The sequence below is a fragment of the Bipolaris maydis genome, assembly GCF_028858645.1.
Source record: "Bipolaris maydis strain C4 unplaced genomic scaffold PSV08scaffold_10, whole genome shotgun sequence".
NCBI classification, from domain to species: domain Eukaryota; kingdom Fungi; phylum Ascomycota; class Dothideomycetes; order Pleosporales; family Pleosporaceae; genus Bipolaris; species Bipolaris maydis.
In genome coordinates, this window is record NW_027093866.1 from 1,240,546 (window position 1) to 1,253,237 (window position 12,692).

The 12,692-nt window shown below is 52.2% G+C and overlaps 3 protein-coding genes across 3 annotated transcripts; 1 reads left to right on the plus strand and 2 right to left on the minus strand.

Annotated features, from left to right (window-relative positions):
- Positions 1 to 131: 131 nt before the first annotated feature.
- PSV08DRAFT_6825 (uncharacterized protein) lies at positions 132 to 2,764 on the minus strand. Its single transcript, XM_014227642.2, has 6 exons — positions 2,608 to 2,764; positions 2,110 to 2,531; positions 1,619 to 2,056; positions 1,301 to 1,563; positions 684 to 1,253; positions 132 to 630 (listed from the first exon to the last, which is right to left on the minus strand). The coding sequence occupies exons 1-6, from the start codon at positions 2,668 to 2,670 to the stop codon at positions 260 to 262; spliced, it is 2,127 nt and encodes a 708-aa protein (XP_014083117.2). The 5' UTR covers positions 2,671 to 2,764; the 3' UTR covers positions 132 to 259.
- Positions 2,765 to 3,023: 259 nt separating this feature from the next.
- Positions 3,024 to 7,794, minus strand: PSV08DRAFT_184328 (uncharacterized protein; the record flags this gene model as incomplete). Its single annotated transcript, XM_066091906.1, has 11 exons — positions 3,024 to 3,107; positions 3,218 to 3,277; positions 3,435 to 3,594; positions 3,918 to 3,997; positions 4,027 to 4,244; positions 4,596 to 4,636; positions 4,700 to 4,731; positions 4,864 to 4,972; positions 6,075 to 7,189; positions 7,252 to 7,595; positions 7,647 to 7,794. The coding sequence occupies 11 exons, from the start codon at positions 7,792 to 7,794 to the stop codon at positions 3,024 to 3,026; spliced, it is 2,391 nt and encodes a 796-aa protein (XP_065948823.1).
- A 3,039-nt stretch (positions 7,795 to 10,833) lies between these two features.
- On the plus strand, positions 10,834 to 12,378 carry PSV08DRAFT_6837 (guanine nucleotide binding protein, alpha subunit). Its single transcript, XM_014227638.2, has 5 exons — positions 10,834 to 11,058; positions 11,112 to 11,296; positions 11,368 to 11,525; positions 11,574 to 11,832; positions 11,882 to 12,378. Exons 1-5 carry the CDS (start codon positions 10,920 to 10,922, stop codon positions 12,227 to 12,229), a joined length of 1,089 nt encoding a protein of 362 aa, XP_014083113.2. The 5' UTR covers positions 10,834 to 10,919; the 3' UTR covers positions 12,230 to 12,378.
- Positions 12,379 to 12,692: the final 314 nt, after the last annotated feature.

A 12,692-nucleotide genomic window follows, 5' to 3' on the forward strand; every position in this document is an offset into this window, starting at 1 on the left:
TCATCGTTCCAATCTCTTCAGTCTAGGCCCTCTTATTTGGCCGTGCTCCAAGAATTGTTCAAAAGCTGTTCGGGTAGGCAAACCGGTCTTTCTTTTACTCAACGACTGTCTTGGAGTTACGGTCATGCTCATTCAGGCATATGACTTCTGCCTTTTTTTAACACCGATACAGTCCACGATCTGCAGTTGTAAATCTTGATAGCTCCCGAATCCGTCTACTCGCCTAATCATTATCACATGACATTCGAGGCGATAGAATCTAACCATAAGTGTACCCCATGTTCGGTGCACCACCATTTACAGGCATCATAGGGTTCATGGATCCAACCGGAACATTCGGCACTTCGGCATTCGAGAACTCAAAGCCAGCAGCCCAATCATAATCCGGAAATTGTTCCAGCACAGGCGGAATTGCGTAGTCTTGACTATCCCAGGAGTCGAAACCACCACCCATTACCGATGGGTCGGGCTGCAATTGAGGGTTGACTAGGCTCGGATCGAATTTGGTTACTGGAAGCTGGGGCCTCAAGGAAGGATCTGTCAGCTGTTGTTGTTGTTGCTGCTGTTGCAATTGTTGTTGGATTTGTTGCTGCTGCTGCTGTTGTTGCTGTTGTTGGTGTGACATATATTCTTGGCCTATTTGTCAGTTACTAACGAACCAGAAGAGTTGATCAGATACTTACGAGCCGTATTCTGCTGAGCAGCATCATTGACAACGAGTGATGATTCTTCACCGTTGTAAGGATTTTGCATGTTGCTGAATTCTTCTCGCCAGTACCAGAACATGTCATAGCTGACACTCATGCTCAAACGGGTGCGTAACCTCAGGTATAGCGACTCCACGCGTCCGTCCTTCTTTCGGAAGACCTTATCACTGCCCCACAGGTCTTTCATGATGTGCGCGGTCCGGAAATGAACATCTCCTGGCTGCAAAGACACATTCTTGAGGAATTCGTACGCTTGACTAAAGGCTCTCTCGCCTGCGACCAAATCTAGATGTTGTGCGAGTGGACTGCGAACGAGCCTGAGGATCGTAAAACCAGCCAGTGTGATAGATCGGTCGATGAAAGATTGCGATACGGAGGAAAGGGGTATTTTTGTGGCAGTTTGCATAGTTGCTGCCGACTGGATAACCGATATGCACAATGCGTAAAATCGAGATAGACCCTCGGCATCGGGTCCAGGGTTGGTTGGGTGAGCAAAGAAATGGAAAGCCATAACATGGATACGAGCACAACTGAGTTGGAGGGTGTCTGTTCGGTCAGTAAGCAATGGTCAAGTCCAGGAGAGAACTACTCACCAAGGTCGCTCGGCGATGATGGTGCTAAGCTGAGAAGCTGTGAATCGAATATGCTAATCAGTGACCGCAGTACCCGGACATCGCAGTGGATGGACTGCAAATTGATTTTACCCATTGCAACCATCGCGCGCATGAGGATAATGTACACTTTGTGGAGATACTGCAGATCAACTGGGAGGTAAGGAACCATGTCCTCGCGCTCTTGTTCGTCTCCATCGAAGAAAGACTCAGCAAGGGGTGGTATGCCTTCAACGCAACTCGTTCTACCAGCCGTTAGCCAAAAGAAACTCCGGATAACGCATATAATCCAAAACCTACCTTATGGAAACGATGACACAGCACAACCAGAGTCTGGCGCGCTGCACCTTGAGGGATTGGTCCTTCTCGAGGGGCGTTCTGGCAAAATCTTGACCCACACCCGCAATGTGCAGACCAATTTGTGTAGCAAGATGTACTGCTGAGCCACACATGAGGTGTGATGTATCCTTGTACATTGAGTTTGTGGGCAGTCTCCATGTGCAAAGAAGCAGCAAGCCTTGGATGATGGGAACCTGTGAGGTGCGTAGTGCCATTGAGGAAAAGGCAAGCTGGGTGACAGGTTGAGCAATTCTCTCAAGCACCTCGGGATAGTCAGAATACCGCCGGGATCCTGTGACAACAATGACCCAGAACAGAAACGGCGACTGATCGTAGTAATCATTAGGGGCTGTGCTGGGATCAAGAATTGGAAACAGCGGGTGATATTGGGTGAAGTAACTATTACACACGTCAGCGGAAGAGAGAGAAAATGGACATGGCGTTCAACCTACAGTGCGAAACAATCGTCAATTCGTTTGGAGTCGAGGAGGAACCCATCCAGAACGCGCGGGATGGTGCCCTGGCTGTCGGAACCTTTTCTTGTGGGAGGCCTTGAATCGAAAGCTGGGGACATGGAATCCGACGCGTCGGTTCTCCCTGACGGATCGGAATATGTGGCGGAAGCATGTTCAAGCGGGGTATAATTCTGCATGTCGACATTTGGCGAGGCGGTCGAATGGGGATAGCTTTGGTCGCCAGGGGCCTGGCCTTGCCTCATATTCCATCGCAACTCCTCCAACTCTCGGCGCATCTCAGCCTTTGTCTGGCGCAAATTCCTGGTTGATGTGGGAAGAATGCGACATTCCAAACCCATCTTTTTGCAGCGGCCGCATGGGTCATGTGGGACCTTGTGCTGCTCAACATCGCAGCGAATCTGCAAAGTCAGTATGCTGTCTGTTGTTTGGCGATTGGGGGGGTGCCGCGTCGAAGCGAGGTGGGAGGAAAAGTACCTTTTGCTGGCGACACTCAACGCATGCTTTGCGTCGTGGAGTAGCCATGGGGGGCTGATTCATCTAGTATGTATCCACACGTTTCTGGCGAGTCGCAGCCCTAGGCTACCGTTGATATTCCGCGTCTCAATCGGCGAAAAAAGGCACATAAGAAGGTATAAGGGTAAGGGACTTCGCCATGAGCTGAAGAACCGCATCCGCAATTAGCACCTTACGTCGTCATCGGGGCGTGTGTGCAGCGGTGCGAGTCGGATGGCGGGGGAATGGGACCGAGTATTGGACCGACGGAGATCTTTTTCTCTTGCTTGCAGGACTCGAAGTTTTTTTTCAGCAGCCTCCCCTAGGCTACCTCGCCCTGTGCTAAATGTTTTCTGTTAATAAGCCGCCATGGCAGACCACGGTCGTGCGTAGCGAAGCTAACAGGCCTTGATGTCTGTGTGGAAGGGCATGCATGCATAGCGACGACACGCGATTTTGCATGCTCCACTCGCGCTAGCCACCTTCGGTCTAGCGTGTTTTGCGTAATCCGCCTCAACTCCGTATCCCACTCGCGGCCCACGTCGATGCATCTGTAGAGTGAACGCATCGCCCACAGCAGTCAGCCAAACACGGCGCCTCCTGGCCACTCAAGCTTTTGGCGATCTGCAGCTGAAGCGCCGTTTTGCCACACCTTGTCGCAGCGCGAGCGTGTTTTGCCACCACCCCTTCTGTCCGTCCGCCCCTCTCACGGCTTGCTCTCGACCGTAGGGTACAGCTGCCAACGCCACTGCCACCTCGCTGAGCCTGCCTTCAAACGTGTTTGGTGGGCCGGGTCAATGCAGGCGTACCTGATCCTCATCTTGCACGAGCTCTCTTGCCCCTTTGCAGCCTAGGCCCTTGTCGGTAGCTTCACTTGGTGGGCGGGCACTATCCATCCGGTGTGTCCATGGACGGGCTGGGCAAACTGACTTCGTACGACGCCCTACCATGGCCGAAGCTATCGAGGGCCTGCGCCACACGTTCATCAATGACTACCTAGGCGCGGCATTAAGCTGAACTCAACACCGCAGTGTCGGATACTGTACTTACTGACACGCACACGGTAGTCCAAGCCTGCCCCAGCTCCAAGGATCATCTGACCACCCATGGCCACTATGCGCTAGTTACCTTGCTTGACACGGCTGCACACGGCAAAGCCGCATCTCTAGCATTGCAAAACCACTCACAGCAAGCCGTCTTACTGTCTCAAACACCTCATTTCATCCTGTCCGACTCTAGCCGTCTCTACCGTCTCCACACTGCACACAAATGTTCCGTGATGGCTTCCATACCTTCTAGCCCAGGGTCCTCCGCAAGCCACACCGCCGTCCAACGGAAAGTTTGGCGTCCACACCTTCCCTTCTTCCCTTCCCTTCCCTTCCCCCGCAAAGTTCCGCGGACTCTGCCTAGGTGTGTACACATGCAGTGCAGATCGCAGCGGACTTGCAGATCAACCAGGCCATCTTGAATGCTATCAAATAGACAGCCAATGAATGCTCCATCCTGACATTCGCTCTGACATTGTAGATCGAAACACACGCTGATTGTGCGGAAAGTGTATTCACGGAGATGCTGGGGAGGTTTCTCGGAACAGGAAGTATCCTTCCTGCTTACACCAGCTCAGCGCACAGTGCGTCTGAAGGCACTCGGGTGCGGACACTAACATTGCTTTTATCTCGGCCCACGATCTGTGGCCTGTCCCTTTCCCCAGAGATTCGATTCGGAGGAATCGATTCCATGGGCCTGGGAAACGGTACTCTTTACTTTTTGGCTTCTTAGGCATCATCATATCCCAAGTATCTCACCTTTCTCCGAACCACTATGTGCATGTGCATACATGGTTTTACAGTAGAGTACTTGCACACCAAGGTGTAGACCCAGACGGAAGAGGATGCAGGCAGTTTCAATTGAAGGCCAATGAGAACTCCCATGCCATCATGGGAGCTCCTTGGTTTTATAAAAGGGGCAACCGGCTTGTCTCTTTCCGACGTCGCTGGCATATGCATCTACTCTCCATTGAGTAGGTATATGGGCAGTATCAACATGTCATATCGCGGTCGGTGCAGTAGCTTACACTTGGCCTTTCTGCAACGCACCAACGTAACACTGTGACCATGTGGGTCCACCTTCTCGACCATGGTCATGGTAAGCTCCGGCCTCACGTCTTTCTCTCTCTCTCTCTCTGGTTTTACTTTGCGCCCCCTGAGGCGCGCTCCACATAAGCTACTGCAGACTTACTAGCCTCGCATCCAGCTTATTGCCTAGACCACGTGGAATGGCTTGGTGCACGTTAATGTAACATGACCAACTAACCGGATCCATCGTTCCGTGCGTTGGCCACTGGATTCTATCCGCGGGCCCGAATGGCAAATCACTAAGAAACTAAATCATTTCGCTCCTCGGAAGCTCGATAATGCGAAGATTTTCCAACTGTACATCGAAACGAGTCTATACCCCATGCCGCCGTCTTACTCACTGCCTTCCCTCCTTTCACTTCCACCCCCCCCTTTTTTTTTGTTCCCCACGTTTTTTTTTTTACATTTGGATGGCTTGATGTGATTCTGCGCATCAGCGCTACTCAGCATATATACTTTACAGGGACCCCATGATGGCCCACATCTTTGAACAGCACCATTATCACCCCATACAATCACCATGACCCCAACAGATTCCCCATGACGGATTCGTCGCATAACCTTCTTTTAATCCTCTGTCTTATCCGCATCTCATTCCTACCCAACCCTCAAACAAAAAGCTCTAACTCCCCTCGCCCCGCACTTGTCATGACGTATCTCGTACCAGTCTTTTTCCGCTACATGGATAGCCATGCCAACACAAATACGATAAGAACACAACCAAAGAGAAGGATCCTTGGAGAGAGGAAAAATTGATAGCACGATCTATGCAGATGTCATTCTTATCCGCTTGCTTCCCTTTAGCGTTTTTCGCTAAATTTTTTCTATTATCTCTCCGTCGTTGGTAAAAGTAGAGTAATGACAGCATTATTAGACAGTTTATGGGCGTGACGTAAGGAGAACTTGGCTTTGAAAGCTTGCAGAGTAGGTTGTTGGGGGAAGGTACGAGGTTTGTGTGGGGTATTCGGTAGAGAGACTGTCGATTTTGGGTACTGGCATGCTTCTTTTACTCCTTCGGGGTTTGAATGATGGACTTTTTGAGTGGTTTCTCCGTGGCTCTCGTTGTACTTGACAGGATTGTACGAGACAGCATCACTTGGTATCAAAGTCAAACAGTCAAAAACCTTTGGTGCACGCCTTTTTATTCATCAATCAAGGTACACATCTGATGAGAGCTGCTCATACCGCTATCCATGGAATGATATGCATGGCTCTCAAACCTTCTGTCCATGTCTCCCTTCGCTCATGCAGCATCATCGATACTGGTGTACATGGCCAGTTCAAGTAGCAACAGAAGCCAGAAGAGTCTCATACTTGTTCTTCCAGTAGGTGGTGTCACCGTTGTTCTGCGAAGCCTTGGCTGCAATGAGCTCCTTTTGCAGGCCTTTGATGGTTTCCTCCCTGTCGAGAGCATACTTGCGATACTGCTCGGCCTGCTTGTACGTCGGAAGCATTTCCTTGTATTCCTTGTACGAGCGCTTGGCTAGTTCGGTCCACTCCTCCAGCGTGTTTTCGAGAACGGCGATTTTCTCGGCCTGTTTGTGAACTAGGTCGGCGGTATCGGAATCAGCGGGCTTGCCTGCCTTGCTCAATGACTCCACCTTCTTCGAAAGCGCCTCCTTCTCGAACCTGGTATTGCTGACTTCATCTTGAGCCGCCTTCAACTGACTGGTAAGACTGCTAACAAGCCCTGACAACTCCACATTTTCACGGTCGAGTTTGGTGACTTGGTGGTCCATATCAGTAAGCTTAGCCAAGCGCTGCTGCAACTCAGTGTTTTCCTTCTGTAAACGTCCGATGTCATTTTTTAGGCCCTCGATCTCTTTGGATTGCTCTTTGAGTTTCTGAATATGTATTAGCTTCGTCTGCATTTGAATAGTCCAATCGAGTATACATACCGTAAATGCCTTTGCATGCTCTGCTGCCTGGTTGCTGTATTTCTCGCTCAGAGTTTTGTGCTCTTTTCTGGCTTTGTCAGCATCGAGTCTGGCGATGCGTTCGATCTCTCCTAAATCAGCGATTTTTGTCATGAGGGCTGCGGTCTTCTTCTTTTCTTCAGCGAGCTGGTCAGCAATCAACTTCAGCTCTTCGGTAGACTGTTGATCTGCCTTGGCCTTGCCCTGATGCTCTTCGAGTTTTTGTCGCAGCGCATCGATTTCGATAAGAAGCTGCTTATTAGAAGCTGTGACAGTCTCTAGCTCCTTCTGCATAGTATCAGCCTTGCGTAGGTCTTCAGCCTTGGTGGCATGTTCCTTCTCGAGAAGCTGCATGTACTTGTCCACTTCAGTGCGAAGATTGCCTTTTTCAAGCGTGAGACGCGAAACACGTTCTTGGAGGGCCTCAATGTCTTTGATTTTGGCGGCAGTCTGCTCTTTGTATGCGTGGAATGCTTCGTGGTGCTCGAGGATCAGATCATGTTGAATATTAACCTATAGTTTTTTCAAGTCAGCAGGTGTCATGAGCGTGAGAAATCTTCTAAGGTCGAACCGACCTTCTTGTGCTGAATGTTTAGCTCATTCTGTGTATCTTGGATCATTTGGTTCATCATGGCAGTGTGGTACAAGCTAATGTTATTGCGCTGCTTATCCAGAAATTTGGGCAGTGCTGCCTTTGCATCATTCATTGCAGTATAGAGCTTTTCCAGCTCACTCCACAGGGCCTCTGTGGTGGCGCTGCTCGTTTCAGGGGATGCCTCTCGAATTAGGTTGAGTAAATGGCGAGTGTTTGCAATCGTGCTCGAGATGACGGTGGACAGTTTCGCAGCGTGCTGATTCACCTCATCATAGAGACTATTCCCATGGGCAATGGCGAGTTGGACGTCAGAGTTGTGCTGCTCTACATCTAGTGCATTAGAACGATTCGTTTATGGAAATGCAACGTGCTTACCAATTGCGGTGGTGCCGCTGCTTTTCGGAGTGGCGACAGGCGACAGGAAAGGCGTGGAAGTGAATGAAGATGATTTCTTGTGTAGCGGAGTGGCATACTTTGAGTTCTCGAGAGCCATTGGGCCACTGTATGAATTTGCAGATGTCATGCCGACGAAGTAGAGCTTTGCATGTGACGGTTAGCAGGAGTCAAATTTCTATAGGCCTGTGATATACCTCGAGTGCTGTATGCGTGAACAGGCCAAGTGCCACGGCTCAGACCGTGGGATTTGGTTATGAGGCACAGCTGGTCGGCCTTAAGGGTGTACTGTTGTGCCGAGATGGTGAGGTTTGTTGGTGACGTGGAAGTGAGGCTCGTGCAGTGTTTACCATGGTGAGTACTAGCAGGAGCGCCTCTCACCCACAGGTGAGGATATCAAAGTGACTGCAGCAGAGCAAAGCCTCTCACAGTCAACAAGGATATGAACAGAGAATACACAAGGTTTCTCATGATTAGCAAAGTAGGAAATGTGAGTTGGCTTCAGCCTGCAATAGCTGCAGAGCGTGCCAAAGGTAAGATGACAAGACGGCCGGCACGTAGACGGTGTAGACGGAAAGTATGGCTAGAGAGTGTATTGCTTGTAATATTTCTACATATAAGAGGGCCAATGCACTACATACGATACATTAAGGCACGAGATGGTAAAGTAGAAGGCATGGCATGTCAAGATATATGAGGTAAGAGATGTAACGGCACAAGAGAACCTGGAGATGCGAGGGGAAACCTATGGACTGGAATTGAAGGGGGGGCCATGTGCGTAAATGTCAGTGCAAAGTAAGTTCAGTGAGGACTACCAGAAGGTCAAAGATGGCCCAGAGTGATGCATATGTTGCATACTGGGAGGATGCGTGAGCATGATTGTTGCGCTATTAGTCATGCCAGGGACTGGCAGGCGTGCCGACCTTGAAGCAGGACAGGAGAGGTAAGATTACATAATAGATGGACACACATGTACGTAGGTAAGTATGCACATAGCAAATGCAGATTCACACGGGGCCTAATCTCCACATGGATGGCCAGCAGTGTGGATGAAGTCAGCCAGAGAGGCAAAAAGCAACGGGCTGGAGTCAAGTTAATATCGAGGGGTTGAGAGTCCTTTCCGGAAACAAACATGGTGGTTGTGACGGGTGGGGAAGCGAGGGAGAGGGGCGGAGAAAAAGCAAACGAGTAAGCAGGCAGTAGATGATATGGGCGCCGTGTGTCAAACGAGGAAGACGGGTGGGAATCCCATTCGGCAGTATTAAATTGTGTCGCTGTAATCTCGGCATGTCAGTGGTGACAGGACACTTGTGTCTCGATAGGGAGCGTGCCGAAGTGGCACTTAGTCGTGCACCATGCAGCCTCCCGATCGTGGCAAGACAAGCCGGTGGTCCCAAGCGAACGACTGCTCAGCGCAGCGCGCCGTGTGACGTTTGGCAGAGCGAGGTGCGAGTCGAATGTGCAGGCTGATGTGGAGGGGGCAGGTGGGTGGTGGGTGGTGGTGGTGGTAGTGGCAGCGGGTTATGTGCAGGCATGTAGTGTGTAAGGGGGGGCCGCGGGCACGGGAGAACCTGTCCACGTTACCCGCAGCACGGGGCGGATGCAGACGCAAGAGGGAAAGACCCTCGATGACATGCTTGGGGGCTGTAAGTACACAGGTACATATGTAGGGGAGCAAAGAAAGCAAGTTTAGCATGTAGCCGTGGACGCATGTAGGCAAGGGGAGATGGAAAGCAGTATAGCGGGTCGGGGGTGGGGTGGAGAGAGCAGGCCTCGTGCTCGGATCGGCTCAGGAGAGACATGTCCCCATTGCTCTCAAAGCAGGCAAAAAGGCGGGCGTGGGAATGCAGCGGCGGAGAGGTGGACAAGCATTTGGTTGCCGGGGGGTCCACTTTCGGAGAGTAGGGTTGCGGATAGGGCCGTCGTGTGTTTCTGCCCTGCCCTTTGTGTAGGCGGCTGGATGCGCCACCAGCCAGCCAGCACGCCGGCCTTGTCCACAGCACACGGCATACTGCCCATGCTCCTGCTACTACATGTGTGGCACACGCGTAGTCGGAGCCAAGGCGTGCACTGCCCGGGACACGCGGCTTGGTTAGCAGGCCATGTTGTGTGTGCCAACATGGGCGGGCATGGGCTGGCGGCCTTCAGCATTGGAGCGGCGGCGTGGGTGGTGGGACTGGCTACTGGCAGTGAAACGTCGAGGCGGCCGCATCCTCTTCCCCAACCGCACCCACCAGCGCCAGCCCGGCCCTGATTCGTCCGCTTGCCCTGGCCTGCATCCCCGACGCAGCGCCTGGCGACCTTTTTTTTCCTTCACTTCTTTTGCCGGCCAAGAGTCAATGCAATGCAAATGCACTCGACCCTCGCACTGCCAGCCGCCGTCACACACGAGCTGCGAGCGCGAGGCCGAGGGCGCGAGTCCGCCACGCTGGGCCTGCGCTGCTGGGCGCCGCAGCCGAAATCGATCGCCGCGCCAGCTTCCCGTGTCTTGCGCGAACAGGTCCATGATTGCACACCCGCTGCTCCCATGCTGCTGCTGCTACTGCTGCTACTGCTGCCGCCGCCGATCACTCCCCCAAGCAGCATCGACGTGCCCGACGACTGACCACGCCGTCCACGCTTGACCTGCCTGTGGCTTGCCCTTGACTGCCCCGTCGCAAAAGAACATGTAGCGGGCAAACATACTTAGCACTGCCCGTCCTGTCCCCCCGGCCCACCGTCGCCGCTGCAAGACGAGCAAGGACCGTCAACACGAACGGCGAAGATCAGGGATTCTTCGGCAACACGTTCGTTATTTCTCAGACAGCCCAGGCCTATCTCGCGCCAGTCTGCCCAGTTCCTCTCCCTAGTGCCTCGATGGCAAATTGCATGTCGCTTTTTTTGTAATTCGTCTGTCCACCGGCACTGCCTCGTTGCTTCTTCGTCTGTCTCTTCATCATTACCGTCGCCGCCGCCGCCGTCGTCGTTTGGTTCGTCCCTCGTTGCGCACTGCCCTCGCCTTGCTCGCTAGCCCTTCTTACCATTTCACCTTGGGCTCCCCAGTGCACCCCTCCACCAACGGTAGCGCCGGTACTCGCCATTGTATCATGCTAGTCACGGCCATTCAAGGCCTCAACTGACGCCCTAGTATAGTAGGCATTTGCCTGTCAGCCCACTGCCGTCTGCTTGTCTGTGCATCATCCGTTGCGTCTTTATCCGCTCCATCGCGACTGCCCCCGACAAAACCACCTCACCTCTCACCCCCGTCCACATTACATGGCACCAGCAATCATGTGCTTTGGACGGAAACCCTCGACTGCGGACCCGGAGTCTACCAAGAAAAATGCCGAAATAGAAAAGGCGCTCCGCACCGACAAGAAGCGGGCGGAGCGCGAGGTCAAGCTGTTGCTGCTCGGTATGCATATCCCCGCCAACCACAAGTCCACTTCGATTGAGATCAGCATGCAGGTGCCGGCGAGAGCGGAAAGTCGACCGTCCTCAAGCAGATGCGAATCATCAATGCTGGCGGTTTCCAGGGCATGGAGCGCAAGACATGGCGCGCCACCATCTTCAACAACCTCGTTTCCGCCTTCCAGACAATTTTCCAGGCCATGCAGGAGGACGACACCGACTTTGAGGATGAAGACAACATTGTACGTCTCCGCACGCGCACGCACGCACGCGCGCACCCGTCACCTACTACGTGTTTCCTAACCAACTGTAGCGCTACTCTGAAATGGTCAACGCCGCGCCCGACATTGGCACCGAAGAGCCCATGCCGGAGGAATTTCTCACAGCTTTCAACTGCCTATGGGCAGACAAGGGTGTGCAGCTCACCATACTCAAGGGCAACCAGTATGCGCTGCACGACAACTTGAACTAGTAGGCCATCTGCACCTCTTGCCACGCTCACTACTGACAACCCATTAGCTTCTTCCAGGACATCGACCGCCTGTTCCAAAAAGATTTCCTCCCCACAGACCAAGACATTCTGCGCACGCGCCTACGGACCACTGGTATCTCCGAAACCATCTTTGAACTAGGCAACCTCACATACAAAATGGTCGATGTTGGTGGTCAACGGTCAGAGCGCAAAAAGTGGATTCACGTCTTCGACAACGTCCAGGTGGTGCTTTTCCTGGTCGCCATCAGCGGTTACGACCACGTGCTAGTAGAAGACAGAAATGGGGTAAGTCATGGTCATTCGTCCACCAATGGACCCTACTAACATGTGCCAGAACCAAATGCATGAGGCTCTAATGCTCTTCGAGTCCATATCAAACTCCAAATATTTTGAAAAGACTGCTCTGATCCTCTTCCTTAACAAGATCGATTTGTTCGCTGAAAAAATAGCTGGAGGCATGAGCCCAATCAACAAGACGTTCCCCGACTACACGGGCGGGCCCACAGACTTCGATGCCGGCAAAGAATTCTTCGCCAACAAATTCCGCAATCTCGTTCGCCAGCCAAAGAAGGAAGTTTACGTCCACTACACAAACGCAACCGACACCAACTTGCTCAAGATCACAATGGCATCGGTACAGGACATGATTGTCCAACGCAATCTCAATGCCCTGATACTATAATAATCACAATTTGGTCGCCACGCGCAGGGCGGCCTGGACGGCCGTTTACACTACCCTTGCAGACTGTACACGCGCTGGAGCGAGAGCTATAGTGCCATGTACGTCCGCCACTAATAGACCCGCCCTACCTAGGAGGGTCGCAAAGAGCAGGACCGGACCACAGACAGGCTTTTCAGTGGATTCCAAGAGAACGACATCCACGGCTCCTTTCTTCGTATACCCCCTATATCTTGTCCTGTTTTCTATTCGTCTTCCACCACTGTACGACACTTTTACGATATAATTCCTTGGGTATTGTTAGTTAGCGAGCAAGTGGATCAGCATCTGTAGCCTTGTGCAGCATGCAGATTCTGGGTATAAAGCGTATACACCCCCCACCGGTCCGTGAGCGGATAATTGGAGGAGCGTAACACAGAAATCATTTCCTTTTGTCCCAGATTGAACTCTCCGGCACACAATTTTT